Source organism: Monodelphis domestica, chromosome 3 (genome assembly GCF_027887165.1).
Source record: "Monodelphis domestica isolate mMonDom1 chromosome 3, mMonDom1.pri, whole genome shotgun sequence".
Lineage (NCBI taxonomy): Eukaryota > Metazoa > Chordata > Mammalia > Didelphimorphia > Didelphidae > Monodelphis > Monodelphis domestica.
Genome location: NC_077229.1, coordinates 61083442 through 61100901, shown reverse-complemented (window position 1 = coordinate 61100901; position 17460 = coordinate 61083442). Strand labels below are relative to the sequence as shown.

The 17460-nt window shown below is 35.6% G+C and overlaps 1 protein-coding gene across 1 annotated transcript in view; it reads right to left on the bottom strand.

Moving 5' to 3' along the window:
• The window catches only part of ANKLE2 (ankyrin repeat and LEM domain containing 2), a 52598-nt gene that overhangs the window by 29457 nt on the left and 5681 nt on the right, over nt 1-17460 (bottom strand). Inside the window, exons 2-6 of the mRNA XM_007489580.3 lie at nt 7641-8123; nt 3230-3424; nt 2446-2639; nt 2101-2289; nt 710-832 (exon numbers count right to left, since the gene is read on the bottom strand). Of these exons, the coding sequence (XP_007489642.2) occupies nt 710-832; nt 2101-2289; nt 2446-2639; nt 3230-3424; nt 7641-8123 (1184 nt within the window). The remainder of the gene's footprint in view (nt 1-709; nt 833-2100; nt 2290-2445; nt 2640-3229; nt 3425-7640; nt 8124-17460) is intronic.

Here is a 17460-nt window from a genome sequence, read left to right as displayed (position 1 = left end):
GATGTTCCTCAATTGGAGAATGGCTGAACAAATTGGGGTATGTGATGGTGATGTAATACTATTGTGCTATAAGGAATGATGAACAGGACGATTTCAGAAAGATCTATGTGGACTGATGCAGAGTGAAATAAACAGAAGCAGGAGAACACTATACATAGTAACTGCAATATTGTGGAACGAACAAATGTAACAGACTTTGCTACTAACAGCAATACAATGATCCAGGACAATTCTGAGAGACCCATCTACCTTCAGAGAAAGAACTGTTGGAATAGAAATGCAGATGAAAACATATGATTTATTACTAGTTCATGTGAGTATACATTTTGGTTTTATAAGACTATTCGCTCATAAAAATGAATAATATGGAAATATGTTTTGCATGATGTGTATAAGCCAGAGAATTAATAAATAATAAAAAAAAAATTTTAATGCTCATTGACTAACTTACAGAACAAAGAGGCTGCTCTTTGTTTCTATTCATTCATTTCTCTTAGTACCCAGAACACATGGGGGGCTAAATCAATGATTGTAGAAACCAGTATGAAAAGAGCGTAGGTACCTCAAGGCCATCAAATGCTAAGCATGGAAAATACTCAGCATATGCCCTACTGAACCAATTAGAATAAGCTTCACATATCAAAAACAGTTCGTGATCAGGTCCACAAATAAATAATATCACAACTATTAAATTTAAAGATGTACTTACATCTTCAGGAGTTTTTAAATATTTATTTCTAGGATTTTTTATAACATCAGGGTGTGAAGAAAGTACATTGACCACATCTGCATTCCCAAATTTGCAAGCAAAATGCAAAGGAGTATCATTTCCCTAAAATAAAGGCAAAGACACACTTAAGCATTTCCACTTATATTTTCATTACCTCAGAGTTGCTGTGAGAATAAATATAATAAAATGCCATAAAATATATGTGCCTTCCATGGCAACTTATATACAGTAGTTACTCAATGAATATCAATTACCTAACTGATAAACCAAAGTACTGTATGAATTCAGGAAACAAAGTTTATTGAGGGTTGATTGTAAAGATAGGATTGTTGGTCTAAAACTGCAAAGATTTCTGGCATGTAAGACTCTTTTCCTGCTAGTAATTCTATCTGCATTTAAGAGATACAACGAGAGAATAGTGATTATCTAGCACTTTACCAGAAAACTCCAGAGTAGAACTCTTTTATATTACCCAAAAACAAATATAAACCCGAATAACTAAACCTATGTTGAAGCTAACTGATATGAAGTCAAACTCTGTGGGGAATAAGCTTTGGAATTACAAAGGACAAGTGACTGTTCAAGATAAGAGGCTTTGTGGAGGAAGGTAATATTCCTATCACATTTAAAGCTATTTTCATAGGGTTCGTTAAGTCTTATGAAGAAGAAAAAAGTAATATGTCCTAAAATAGCAAAGTACATTTTGATTGGTCCTATGATGTCATTATCATAAAGAATTACCAATGATGAAACCACCTATATTGCAGATTAGCATGAGTCCTACAATTTATAGTCTTAGAGTTGCTTGGCACATAGAATCACATGGCTAGTAGGTGTCTGAGGCAGGACTTGAACTTAAATCATCCTAACTCTGAGGCTATCCACTTCACCCCACTGCCTTCGGAATAAACTCCTAACAAAAATATGTTTTTAACTGATCTCACATCTCTCTAACACAGTGAACTTTAGCCTGCCATGTGTTATAAATTAAATGCTCATCAAGAGTGAGATATCATTAATTCTTTATTTTTTGGTATCAGCTTACAAAATAGAATATTTTATATATAATGCTATTCACCCTATGAAATGATTGCTTCCTTTCCCCTGCATCCCCAAATCTTACTCTGCTTTCAAAGTCCTATACTGATCCTTACATTTGCCACCTTCTTCCCTGTAAAAGACCTCCCTGCCAAGTGGCCCTTATTCACTCTGTAACTGTCAGTTATCAGAGATTATGTCTTATTTTGCTCATCATAATCCTCACAGCTGGGAATTGGAATAGGCCCACAATAAATATCTAACAATTGAGAACAATTGAGAAAAACGAAATGTTTTTCAATAGATAACTGAAAAAAAAAGGACAAACTCACCGTTTTGTCAGGAGTGTTAAGATAAAGGTCAACAATATATCGAATACGATCCTGCAGCATGACATCATCATCATCAGGGTACATAAGCCTCATAAATTCAGGATTTTCCAAAGTGTCTAAAATTAACTGGCAGATACGAGCCTGATTCTCTTTGGTGGCCACGTGCATAACATTGTACCTACATCCTTCCTGAAACAAAACTATACATTATATGTCATCTGAACCTTAAAACAATTTCCTTTCATTTCATTGTTCTCATTACTAGTATCGGTGATAAGGGATTTACTTTTATATTCAAGGTCTTAATGGTTTATTCAGTGATGCCCAGGATGAAAACAGGCTCACCTGTACTACCGTTGGGTTGTCCCCAGAACCAATTAGATAGCGTGGGTTATTCCAAATAAGATCTGAAAATGCTGCTTCATCTCCCTTCTCCACAGCTTTTCGGAGTTTGGCAGTCAGGTCTTGTGTGCGAGGGCTTTTAAAACTGTTTGCTCGTTCTTTGTTCATCGATTCTGATTCAGGTGAGCATAAACCATCTGTCATCAAAGGGCAAAATTGAAAATGTTCCAATGTAGTCATTTTGTAGTTAATTTCCAATTTTTGGAGGAAATTCCATAAAAACTACTTAATAACTGAAAGCTATTTCCTCTAAGCATCATGTGTACAGTTATCTGTGACTTAAAAAGTTTTCATATATACTTTCTCTGTCTTATGGCAGAGGCAACCCTTCAGACCAGTCTTCTCAATCCCTCCTGCCCACTCCACGATGGACCCAACTCATAGCAGTAGGTGACAAGTAAGAAAAAAGATAGGGTCAATAGGTTATCCAATAGACAATCGGTCTGGAAGGGTGAAATGGAAAGGGCTCTTCTTTTATGAGAAGGGCATCTGGATTACTAGGGCATGGACAGTTACTGATCTAGAGTTATAGAACCTAGTTTACCCTTCTAATACAGTCCTTAGGATTAGAAAGCACCTTGTTTTGCCCCAAAGACTATACTGTTGACCAGGAAGGCTATTTATTCAGATACAGAAAATCATTACACTATACTAGGATAGAGAAGCCCAAACATTTCAGAGTATAATTCAGGATTTAAAAAAAACAAACAGCAAAGTTTTTATTCACCTCGATTAAAAAATGGTACTGTTTTCACTGGAGAGAGAGGAAAGTTAGTTTTGCTTGGGGATGGAAAATAATCACAGATTCCTTTAGCAAATTTCTCAGCATCTTCTCTGTTTGAAAAAGCTTTAAATCGAGACCCTTTGATCATTTTGACAGCTTGCAAAGCTTCCTTCTTGTCCTCATAAACATGAATTCTTTCTAGATAAGAAAACAAGATTTAACAATAAATACAACAATCTAACAACTTAATTCACCCCTTAGCATCCCTCTGTTTTTAATAAAGTTCATTTTAAAATTAGGGTACCAGTTTTCCTCTAAATTCCATTTTTCCCCCTAGGCAAAAAAAAAAGACCCCTGATTAAATACCAACAGAGGGGAAAAAAAAGCTTTGTGAGATCTTCAGCAGGAAACTGAACGTCTCTAGTCTCACTCTTTTTCAGTAAAATGAAAAGATTGGATAAGACAGTCTCTAAGATCCCCATTAGCTCTAAGGTAATGATCCCATGAGATTCAATGTTGTGATTCTTCAAGCCTACTTATGAATCCATTGCCTTGATTCTCAGAAGATCCACAGAAGCATGAGATAATCGCACATTTGACTTCATCACAGACCTAGAAAAGGCTCTGCTATGTGTTATGGTATTTATAGGTACAGAAGATATTCTTTAGTTGTTATACTTACACAAAATAGAGAAGATCTTTCAGGAGATGATAACAGGACAATTTGGTCAACGTCAATAGTAGTAAGTATAAAAAGAAGAGGTGAATCTGAAGACATTGGGATTTATTAATTCTAGATGGCTTCCCAATAAGATTAAGGGTTTAGCAAGGAAGCCCATTATTACCACTATTATTCAATATTGTACTAGAAATGCTAGCTATAGCAATAAGAGAAGGAATTAAAAGGAATTAGAATAGGTAATGAAGAAATAAAATTATCATTCTTTCCAGATGATATGATATATTTACAGAATCCTAACAATTCAATAAAAAAAGTTTAATAATATTAACAAAGTTGCAGGATATAAAATAAATCCACATAAATCATCACCTTGTTTTAATATCACAAAAAAAAACAGCAAAAAGAGATAGAATAAGAAATTCTATTAAATTAACAGTAGATAATATAAAATACTTGGTATCTCCCTACCAAGACAAATTCAGGAATTATATGAACACAATTACAAAACACTTTTTACAAAAATAAAGTCAGATCTAAACAACTGGAAAAATATTAATTGCTCTCTACTTATTCAGTGTCATACCAATCAAATTGCCCCAGAATTATTTTATAGAACTAGAAAAAAAAAATTTACCTGGAAGAATAAAAGTACAAGAATATCAAGGGAATCCATTTTTTTAAAAAAATGTGAAAAAAGGTAGCTCTCTTTATAAAGGCTTTATTTCTTAAATATATAGAGAACTGAGTCAAATTTATGAGAATACAAATCGTTGCCCCATTGATAAATGGTCAAAGGGAAGGAAGGATGAAGGGTGAGAATTTGACTCCCACTAAAAAAAGAAAAACAAAACCCCACCAAAGGTTAAAACTTGTTTTTTCAGGTAATTTAGGGGAAAATATTTAAAATAAAATAGATTTATATTGAATATGATTATTTATTAATACTATAGATATAGCTTAGTACTTAGTCCTAAAATGAACCCTGTTTGATGGAAAGAATGTACAATCTCATCATGTGATCCCATCTCTGATAAGATACTACCTCAGTTCTTGTTTATGATTACATAGATGTTAGTAAGTACTATGACACTACCCTTCAAAGACATGAAGAGAGTGGAGGAAGCATCTAATCTCTTCCTGATCCTTAAAGACATAGGATAGAATAGGGTAGTAAGAGTAGATAGAGGCAGTGGAACTTGGGCTGTCGGATTTGAAAGATGTACAGAAGAGCAACTAGATGGCACTCTGGATAGAGTACCAGGCCTGGATTTGAGAGGACTTTGGTTCAAATATGACCTCAGACACTTTCTAGTTTTGTGATCCCGAAGAAGTCACAACCCCATTTATCTAACCCTGGCCCTTCATTCTTAAGAGTTGTCACTAAGACAGAAAGTAATGGATAAAAAAAAAATTTTTTTAAAGATGGATAGGATTCGGGAATAAACCCCAATCAGTTGGAACAATATGAATGAAAAAAAGTAGAAATAAGTGAAATATATTTGGAAATGAACTTCATGGTAACAGAGGGGAGAAGTAGGAATATGGTCACACAGACAGAAATGTGGTGAAGGAGGACCTTGAAAGCTAGACAAAGAAGTCTGAACTTGAGGAAAACCATTGTAGATTCATGAGCAGAAGAATAACATGAAAACAGAAGTTTATTAAAAAGACTAGGCTTAAGGTTGCGTCGCAATGAGTATGGAAAGAAGAGGTGAATCCAAGCATTGGAAAAAAGGAATTTACAGTCCATACCATTATGAAGATGAGTTTTCTCTAATAAAACATTGTCCATAATCTAGTAGTTGATGCATTATACAATAGTATGACCTCAGTCACCCATCAATTTTTCGAAAAAGGTGTAGAACAACTAATGTTCCCTCCGAGGCTCTGCCAAAAAAGTCAACTTTAAAAAAAATCCCTTGTTTGTTGGCACTGGCAATCAAGCAGTTAAGTATAGTAGGACTCCCAATATCCAGAGGAAATACATTCCAAGAACTTACCCAAAGGGAAAATGGGATATAAGCAAACACCTGTTGACCCTTACACATACTCTTTCTCCCTCCTTGCCTCACCCCTTATCTCCTATTCCCTCCTAGCTCTGGCTCTCAGCTTGGTGCTCTGAGGCCTAACATTACCCCACCAAAAAAATAAAGTGAAGGTGGAAATAGAAGAGACCATGCTGGCCTTCCTGGGCTTCATAGGCAGACCTCCAGCACTAAAGTGAAACCACATATAAGAGGACCCTACTGTACTTAACTAAGTAATAGGTATTGTACTAGGAGCTAGGAATAAAAAGAAAAAAATCCAACAGTTCCTGATCTCAAAGAGCTTATAAAACCCATCATTGTTATTTTCTGTAAAATGTGTTGTTTGCCCTCCAGATGGGGTGAAAAAAATTTCCATTTCTTTTCTTCCCCTAATCAGTTATGCCTTCCCACTTTTAATACCCCATAAGAAAAACTACTTGACCCACCAAAACATGATCAAAAAAGATCTAAGAATTGAGTGGAAGAAAGAAGCACAGATGAAGATATTCTATCCTTTTCCTCTATGTTCAAATCACTTCTCTTAGTCTGTTAAGAGAAGTATTTTGAAAATGAGAATAAGAGTTCACAAGCTCCCAGCTTTAGAGCTGATAGAGTCCTTTAAGGTCATTCAGGTCCTTTAAGTCCTTTAAGGTCAATTCTATTTTACAGATAAAGCAATGAAGAACATAGTGGTTATGTGATTTGCCCAAATAGGTCATATAGGAAGGAGGTAGCAGAACCAGGATTTGACCTTATATCTTTTGATTCTAAAGCTAGCCTTTTCCCTGGTCCATGTTATGTCATCTGTACAACTATCTTGGCAAAATTGTTCTTAACGGGGCAGCTGGGTAGCTCAGTGGATGGATAGCCAGGCCTAGAGGCAGGAGGTCCTGGGTTCAAATGTGACCTCAGACACTTTCTAGCTGTGTGACCCTGGGCAAATCATTGCTTAGCCCTTTCCAATCTTCTGCCTTAGAATCAACACACAGTATTGACTCTAAGACAGAAGGTAAGGGTTAAAAAAAATTTCTCAACAAAATAATTGGGATTTCTCATGGAATAGTTAGAATGGGATTTTCCTATATTCTTTCTTGGGTGGTTTTTTAGGCATTCTGATTTTAAGTTTCAAAGTTTATTGGAGAAATGATCATAGAGGATTTCAAAGTATTTCATAATGTAATCACATTATCTTGTCATATTTTGTGTCCAATTGTGTCCAATTTTACTTCTACCAACATTAAATACTTATCATAGAAAAAGATTCTTGTACAATTCTTGTACAATACTGAAAATGTGATAAGGAATATTGATTTATCTTAAACAAAATCTATATTTTCTATTTTATCTTCTCAGTTAGCTTTTTTTTTAAACCTTTACCTTCTGTCTTAGAATCAATACTGTGAATTGGTTCCAAGACCGTAGAGTAGAAAGGGCTAGGCAATGGGGACTAAGTGATTCGCTAAGGGTCGTACAACTAGGAAGTGTATGAGGCCAAATTTGAACCCAAGACCTCCCATCTCTGGGCCTGGCTCTCAATATACTGAGTCACCTAGCTAGCTACCACCTCTTTTCAGTAATATTTTACTCATTATATAATATGATACTTCTAGGAAAATAAAAACAACTCAAGGGAAAATCACTCATCAGAAGATGCTACCAAAAAAATATTATTTTGGTTATTGAAACAGAAATGCTTAAAAATTACCATTTCTTGTTAAGATGTCTTCATAAACTGGACATACTCCATAGTACAGAGGAGGATCTTTGCATGGCACTGAGACATCTTTCTGTGAATCAGTGTGGACCATTCCACTGAGTGGCACAGAACAGGACTTATGAATTAAAGCATCCTCTTCTGGAGGATTCAAACCCATATTATATCCAAAATCTCTATCTTCAGACAAACTGGTATGCTTCACTGGGTTTACAACAGTAGATTGTAAAGTCTGTTTTGTTCCTATTTGATTAACAGCAACATTTTCTGAAGCTTGATATGGAGGGGATAAAAAAACTCCCTCAATTCCTCCTTGTTGTTCCAGTAAAGCTTGAGCGAGTTTTTTTTCAAAAATGAATCTTGTTGTTGAAGTAATAGGCCCACACTTGAGTCCTGCTTTCACAATTTCTTCTCTAAGATCATCTGAATTCAAATCTTTCAATCTGGCCAAAATAACATCCATTGATAGTTTACCTAGAGATAAGATGCAAAAAACACACAAGATGAAAATAAAACTTTTTTTGTCTGCTGATTATAATATCTTATCATTTTAAATGCTATTAATTTATATTTGCTATCTGATATATAAGTAACAATTAGTAAATCTGTTGTGGTTCCTTTTATCTATTATCAAGACAAATTACAGTTTTAAAATATCTTTCTTAAAACGTGTCAGTACATGAAAGTATTGGTTCAAAGTTTAGCAACATAAAATTTAAGCTAAATTCAGTTTCATTTCCTGAAAATCATTTATTCAATGATCTGCCCACTATGTACAGGGCAGATTTACAGACTTCAAAGCTAGAAGGGACACTTAAAAGATCATCATAACCCTACTTCATCATTTTATAGATTAAAAAATAGAGACTCAAAGAGATCGTCACTGGCAAATCTGAGCTACAGGCCACCTTACTCTCAATTACGTAAAGATAATTGACACTCTGCCACAAAATAAAACCATACAAAACCAGCAGAATTGTTTAAGAGGAAAAAGTTTTTCTCAGTTTACGAAAGAGTGTGACCTTCAATACAGAATTTCTATTTCAAGATGAAAGGCAGTATTGGCACAATTAATAGGACAGCCATGAATAAGGAGGGACCTATAATTCAAGTTCTCTCTCTGATAACTACCAGCTATATGACTATAATCAAATCACTTAATTTTTCAATATCCTCAGGCAAATCTTTATGGTTCTTAAGCTATATATCAACCAACTAATCAATAAACACTTATTAAGCACCAGCATGTGTAACAATAAGAGAATTGCCATATATAGTTTATATCAAAATTCCTGCCTTTTTAAGGAACAAGGGAAGGAGAAAATTTGAAACAAATATGATTTTTAAAATTGATGTTAAAGTTGTTTTTTTTTAAATAATAACAACAAATAAAAGATATGCTAATCAAAACAATTGAGGTTTCACTTAAATCAGCAAATTGGTAAAGATGACAATAGATGGGAATAGTTAATGTTGGAACAATCTCAAGAAGATAAGTTTACTAATATACATTATTGTGAATTGAGTCAATTATTCTGAAAAGCAATTTGGGATTATGCTTTAGAAAAAGAGTAATATGTCTGTACCTTTTGACCCAAAGACCTCACTGTCCTCAAGGAGGTCTTAGAAAGAAAGCCCCCATACCAAAGTAGTTATAGCAGCACTTTTGAAAAAAACTGAAAACAAAAGTAGATGTCCACTGATTTGGGAAAACAGCTAGACAAACTGTTATATGAATATAACATTACTTTTCTGTAAGAAATTTTAACTAAATACAAAGAAGTAGGGTAACTGGATGGTGTAACAGAGCTCTGTGACTAGTGAAAAAAACCTGAGTTCATATGACCTCAGACTCTTCCTAGCTCTGTGACTCTGGGCAAGTCACTTAACCCTGTTAGTCTCAATTTCCTCATCTGTCAAATGAGCTGGAGAAGGAAATGGCAAACTACTCCAGGATCTTTGCCAAAAAAAAATCTCAAATGAGGTTACAAAACGGAGTCAAACACAATTGAAATGACTGAACAACAACAACAGAACTGTTATCATTAAGTTATCATTAAAGAGAAGAATGGATGTTAAAAAAAAAAGCAGAAATATAAAGCTTGAATTATTTTTTACAAGAAGTTAAGCCCATGAAAGAGAGATGGATGGGATAGTTCCTAAATAGGAAAGAGGAGCCAAAAAAGGCTTTTTTTTTTTTTAGTATTCAGGACACCTATGTATGTTTGTATACAAATAGAAACGGATTTTTGATATAGAAAAAAATATCACTGAAGAAACCACAACCAATTTAAATCTGTAATTGACCTTGGAAAGAGTAAATCTAATCTCACTTTGGTTCATTTATATTCCAGTATCTTAAAAAACAATTCCTCCTAGACCACACATTCCAGATATGTTCTCTCCCCCTATTAAAATGCAAATTCCTTGAGAACAGGGATCATCTTTGCTTTTAAGTATCTATATCTCCAGCATTGCACTCGGTTCAGTGTTTGGCACATATTAAGGCTTAATAAATACTGTTTTTCAGTCATTCACAAAGTTCCTAAAAGGGTTAAGTATCAAGATAAAATCATGAGGATTAATCCTAACTAGGAATAAGAAAACTCCCTTTGAAACTGAGAAGTTGGAAGTAATAGAGTAATAGAAAATAACTACTACAATCAAATTGGCTCAGTTATCTCAGTGAATCAATATATCTATTATATATATATATATATATATATATATATATATATATATATATATATATATATAAAATAGATCTATTCTAAACAAACATGGGGTGTTTGCTCCAGGAAAGGTTTGGAACAGGCAACAGAGGAAGAAACTTACCAAGAAACTATGTACAAAAAGTTTACAGCAGTACTCTTTGTAGAGGCAAAAAACTGGAAATTGAGTGGATGCTAATCAACTGAGAAGTGTCTAAACAAGTTATAGGAAACCACTGAACTAAAATAAATGATAAAGAGGAAAGTTTTAAAGAACGCTGTGTGGGAAGACAAACTGATGGTGAAAGAAATGAGCTGAGTAACTTATACAATAGCATTAATACTATAAAGGCAAACAACTTGAAAGATAACTCTGTTCAACCAGAGGAATCATGATGAAACATCTCATGACAGAGAAATGTCTAACTTAGAATACAGATTAAGAATTTAATTTTAAAAATACCAAGAGGGCGGAGTCAAGATGGCGGCATAGAGGCAATGAAAATTTAGACCTCTGAAAACTCTTCCTTACCATTACAAACTGAATGCTCCTAGGGGACTGAAAAATCAAACCTAACAACAAGACAGAGCCAAGGAACCCTCCTGTTGGATTCAATCCAAAAGGTACGCCCCTCCCCTCAAAAGCCGGAATTTGAGAATACTTGGGATTAAAGGGATGGCAGAAGAAAGGTCCCAGGACCCCTCCTCCCCACACACACACCTAGAGTGCTAAACCTCTAGCGGCAGCAGGAACCTCTGGGTGGGCAAAGGCGTTGGTCTGGAGGGTGTACCTGCGGGCAGGGCTGTGCCAGACTCAGAGTGTCGAACACAGGGGGTGGGGAAGGAGCTGGAGAAGGAGCGAAGAGCAAGCAGCCTGGTCAGAACGGCAGAGACCCTCCATATTGCTCCAGCCTTCCAGGAGGTTTTGGCCTCGGAGCACATTCAGCCCAACCCAGCTGAACTTAATCTCATCAAAAGTCTTCAGAGGTCAGGGAAACCCAAGCTCCAACACCCCTCCCCCACAGATTGCATGGAGAGATCTTCTGTCAAAGCTCCAAGAGGGGAGACTGACAGAAAACCCCAAAACCAAAAAAAAATTAGAGGAGCAAGAGCATAGACAAATACGGGGAGTAAAGAAGTGGTAAATATGAGCAAACAACAGAAAAAAAAAGAAAGAATTTACAATAGACAGCTTCTATACAGGCAACAAACAAAGAGTGAACAGAACAGAGGAGGGATCATCAAACGATAAATCAGAAATCCCAGCGAATTGGATACAGGCTTTGGAAGAACTCAAAATGCAATTCAAAACACAATTAAGAGAGGCTGAAGACAATTGGGGAAAGAACTTAAAACTAAGATAAGTCATCTGGAAACAGAAAATAGTGTCTTGAAAGCCAAAATCAACCAGCTTGAAAATGAGGCAAAGGACATGAGAGATAAGGTAAAGACGATGAAAAGATGACCTCCAAAGAAAATCAGACCAGAAGGAGAAGGATAACCAGAAAGCCAGTGATGAAATCCAGCATTTAAGAACCATAATACAACAACTAGAATTAAGTGACCTCACAAGGCAGCAGGACACTATAAAACAAAACCAAAAGAATGAAAAAATTGAGGAAAATATGAAGCATCTCATTCACAAAACAGAAGATTTAGAAAATTGTTTGAGGAGAGACAATTTAAGAATCATTTGTCTACCAGAAGACCCATGACAAAAGAAAAAGCCTGAACATGATACTACAGGAAATCATTCAAGAAAACTGCCCCGATATTCTGGAACAAGAGGGAAAAGTGGAGATTGAAAGAATCTACAGATCACCTCCGGTACTTAATCCCCAACTAACAATACCCAGAAATGTTATAGCCAAATTCAAGAACTATCAAACCAAAGAAAAAATATTACAAGCTGCCAAGAAGTCATTCAGATACCATGGAGCCACAGTGAAGATAACACAGAATCTGGCTGCATCTACACTGAAGGAACAAAAGGCATGAAATATGATATTCCGGAAAGTAAGAGAACTAGGTCTACAACCAAGAATCAACTACTCAGCAAAACTGACCATATTCTTACAGGAGAAAGTATGGTCATTGAACAAAATAGAAGAATTCCAAGAATTTGTAAAGAAAAGACCAGATCTGAACAGAAAATGTGATGTCCAAGCACAGAACTCAAAAGAATCATCAAAAGGTGATTTAAAAAGAGAGAAAAAAGAAAAACAACAACCAAAAAAAACCACTTTTTTTAAAGAGACTCAATAAGTTAAAAGGATATGTACCCCTATAAGAAAAGAGGTCATTGGTAACTCTTAAAAACTGTTGCTATCACCTGGGCAGCTAGAAGAATTACACTTAAAGGGAACAGTGACAAACTGTAAAACAATTTGGTACTGGCTAAGAGACAGAAAGGAGGATCAGTGGAATAGACTAGGGGTAAATGACCTCAGCAAGACAGTCTATGATAAGCCCAAAGATCCCAGTTTTGGGGACCAAAACCCACTATTGGATAAAAACTGCTGGGAAAATTGGAAGACATAGTATGGGAGAGATTAGGTTTGGATCAACATCTCACATCCTATACTAAGATAAACTCAGAATGGGTGAATGACCTGAATATAAAGAAGGAAGCTATAAGCAAATTAGGTGAACACAGAATAGTATACTTGTCAGATCTTTGGGAAAGGAAAGAATTTAAAACCAAGCAAGAGCTAGAAAAAAAAATCACAAAATGTAAAATCAATAATTTTGACTACATCAAATTTAAAACTTTTTGTACAAACAAAATGAATACATCCAAAATTAGAAGGGAAGCAACGAATTGGGAAATAATCTTCATTACAAAAACCTCTGACAACAGTCTAATTACTCAAATTTATAGAGATAAACCAATTGTACAAAAAAATCAAGCCATTCTCCAACTGATAAATGGGCAAGGGACATGAATTGGCAGTTTTCAGCCAAAGAAATCAAAACTATTAATAAGCACATGAAAAAGTGTTCTAAATCTCTTATAATGAGAGAAATACAAATCAAAACAACTCTGAAGGTCAACTCTGAACCTCACACCTAGCAGATTGGCTAACATGACAGCAAAGGAAAGTAATGAATGCTGGAGGGGATGTGGCAAAGTTGGAACATTAATGCATTGCTGGTGGAGTTGTGAATTGATCCAACCATTCTGGAGGGCAATTTGGAACTATGCCCAAAGGGCGATAAAAGACTGTCTGCCCTTTGATCCAGCCATAGCACTACTGGGTTTGTACCCCAAAGAGATAATAAGGAAAAAGACATGTACAAGAACATTCATAGCTGTGCTCTTTGTGGTGGCCAAAAATTGGAAAATGAGGGGATGCCCCTCAATTGGGGAATGGCTGAACAGATTGTGGTATCTGTTGGTGATGGAATACTATTGTGCTCAAAGGAATAATAAAGTGGAGGAATTCCATGGGAACTGGAACAACCTCCAGGAATTGATGCAGAGTGAGAGGAGCAGAACCAGGAAAACATTGTACACAGAGACTGATACACTGTGGTACAATCGAATGTAATGGACTTCTCCATTAGTGGCAATGCAGTGATCATGAACAACTTGGAGGGATCTATGAGAAAGAACACTATCCACATTCAGAGGAAACACTATGGGAGTAAAAACACCAAAGAAAAACAACTGTTTGAATACATGGGTAGAAGGGATGTGGTTGGGGATGTAGATAGAAGCTAAATGAACATCCTAGTGCAAACAGTAATACCCAATGAAATTTCGGTCTGCTGTGGGAAGGGTGGGTAGAGGGGAGGGAGGGAAATAAAGTGATACTTATTGTAACCAAAAAAAAAATTAAATTAAAAAAAATACCAAGATAGGTGACAAGAGTATGGAGTTCCTTTAGATGAGGTCAAGTGAATTAATATGAATGAATAATTCAGGTGAATTAATACACTGAAAGAACTTAATGTGATTATGATCTTTATGGTCTTTTGAGAAGATACACGAGAAAAGGAAAAATTCCAGAAAACCACATTTTCAAAAAAAGAAAAGATATTCTAGAAAATAAATAAATGAGACTGATATTCAACTGTAGCAAAATTGTAGAATGAACAGGTGATTTGTGTACACTTGGAAAAGGATAACTAAGGACTATACAGGAAGACTTACCAAATAGTAGTAGTAATAGTATATTAAACATTTCAAAATTTAAAGATATTTTTGTTTTTACATTACTTAAATCTCTCTCTTTATTTCCCTTCCCAAAAGTCATCCCTTATAACAAAGATTTTTTAAAAAGAAAATTAAAACTTCAACAGTATTGGTCAACACATTAAAAAAAGACATCATATACAATATTTTAATAGGTAGCCTTTTACCCTGTTTTCAGGAAAATTCTACAATTGGGGATTGCTCTTCCAGCAAGGTATTTAACAAATTCACTTCTGACAAATATGTGGACGAAGTAGAATAATAATAATAGCTAACATTTATATAGTACCTACTAGGACCCAGGAACTCTGCTAAGCTTTATAAATATCTCATTTGATTTTTCACAACAACCCTGGGGGGAAGGTGTTATTATCCCCTATTTTACATACAAGGAAATCAAAGCAAATTAAAGACTTGTCTAATATCATACAGCTAATAAGTGCCTGACGCTAAATTTGAATTCAGGTCTTTCCACTGCCAGGTCCAAAGTTCTATCCACTGTACCCTTAGCTGCCTGTGGGAGAAGTGTAGACAAGATGATAGCACATTCCGAGGGTTTCAAAGTCAGCTAAATAACTGTATGCAAATGGAATTGACTCTTACATGAACTCACAATTTTAAGATTTAGAAGGGGCTCTAGAGGTCACCATCTTTTATAGAAAATCTGTAGCTATCTAAAGACAAGACGTCCTGGATTCAAATTTGACTTCAAACACTTCCCAACTGTGTGACCCTAGACAAGTCACTTAACCCCCATTACCTAGTCCTTGCCACTCTTATGCCTTAGAACCATTACTTAGTATGGATTCTAAGTCAGAAGGAAAGGGTTATGAAGAAAAATATCCTTACCTACAGCAAAAATCTACTCTTCATGCATCTCCTTTTTGGATCTAACCCAAGGTGTAGGTTTCACTAGATACTGAATTAATGAGCTACTCTCTATATTCTTTGTCTTATCTGTGCACATGCTATAGTTATTCTTGAATGCAGAGTCCTGTTTTGTTTTTTTTTTGCTTTTCTATCTCCAGTACTTGGCACAATGGCCAATTAAACTGAAGCAAATAAATGAATGCTGGGACTGAGACAGATGAGCAAGAAATAGGGTGAAGGTGTATACATTCTAGGTTACAATATCATTTGCATGCAATAGCTATTGCCAGCCTCTTCTGATGAAGCTCTGCTCCATCTTTCATTCCTCCCGAATGAAATACCTTGGGGTCCTCCACCAGAGTTCTCAGTCTCAAGTTTAGACAGTAAAAGTCCACTAAGAGGGACCAAGAAAAGGCCCTTGGCCCTGGATAGTTTCAACATTTTTCTATGTGATGTAGGTACTAATGGTATACTTAAAATCTGCAATCACAAAGCTAGGACAAGAATAACTCCCAATTATATATCAGACTAAAGTTTGCAAAGCACCTCCCTCAAAAAGCCCTTTAATATAAGTAAATAATAAAAATGATTATCTCCTCTTGATAGAAAAGGAAGCAAACTCTTGAGAGTTTCTATGCTTGGTCTGAACAATGGCAACACAGCCAAAATGTGTGTCTAGGGCTGAGTCAAACCAGTCAGTTACTTTACAAATCATTTGTTAGCACTGATGTTAAGAGACCAGAACAATGGGTCAAACTGAAGAGAATTTAAGAGAATGAAATGTAAAGGTTTCACTAAGTCTCAAAATATCAAAATCCAAAGGACAAAATGAGAGGATTTTGAGAGGATTGCAAGCTCATTACAAAATTATCGTATAGAATATAACAGCCCAAAAAAGCCTCCTATGATTTTAGCTGCAATGAGAGAAGCATTAAGTTTAGAATACAAGAAGTGTCAGTTCCATAGTGCTCTACTCAGTTGGACTTCATTAGCCATACTTGACAGCACTGTGCTATCTATATATTTTAAGGATCAGCTGCAGGACATCTAGAATCATGTGATCAGAAAGATGAGATATTCAAGACCATGAAAGAAAGCACAGTTGAAGGATTTGGACATAATGAGGCCTGAGAAGGAAAATAACAGTTAATGGTTATGGGCTATCATGCAAAAGATGAAATTAAATTTGTTGTGCTTAGCCCCATTAGGCAGAACTAGGAGAATAGGGAAGTATCAGTTAAAGAGATACAAATTTTATACTGATAAGAGGAAAAAATTCCTGGCAATTAAGCTTGGGAGGGGAAAAAGAATGGGCTGACTGACAGTAACTAGACTCATCTTCACTAAAGATCTTTTAAGACTACATGTTGAAGCTGTAAAGAGGAAACTTGGTCAGGTACATATTTTTAAAGGGATACAAATGAGGGTAAAATGTAAATTATAAAGAGTAACAGGGCAATGAATATTCATCATGATTAAATAGAAAATAGCATACTAGTTGTAATAATTTTCAAGCAAAGGCAACAGTTCTAAACCTTTCTCCATAGCTGCCCTGACAACTTACTAGGAGGGCCACTGCTCTGAGCAGTTATCAAAATGGGAGCTAGAACATTCCATTCTCCTGAATGGCAAGGCTGTTCTATACCAGTGATTTCAACTCATACTCAAATAAATTGCCAACTCCAGACTATTATGACTATTATCATTTCTGTGCAGACAATTCTGAAATCTCCTTACTCAGATCCTTATCCTTATGGCCCTCTTCCTGTCTCTAGCTGCCTGTCAGGCACCTAAAATTAGATGTCTTGAAGATGTCTTAAAACCAACAAGTCCAAAACTGATTTCATTATCTTCTCTGTCCTGAATCCTCTTTTTCAAACTTGCCTCATGTCTTGTCAAGGAAATCACCCTCCTGGATGTGGCAAAATTGGGACACTAATGCATTGCTGGTGGAGTTGTGAATTAATCCAACCATTCTGGAAGAAAATTTAGAATTATGTCCAAAAGGCTTTAAAAGAATGCATGCCCTTTG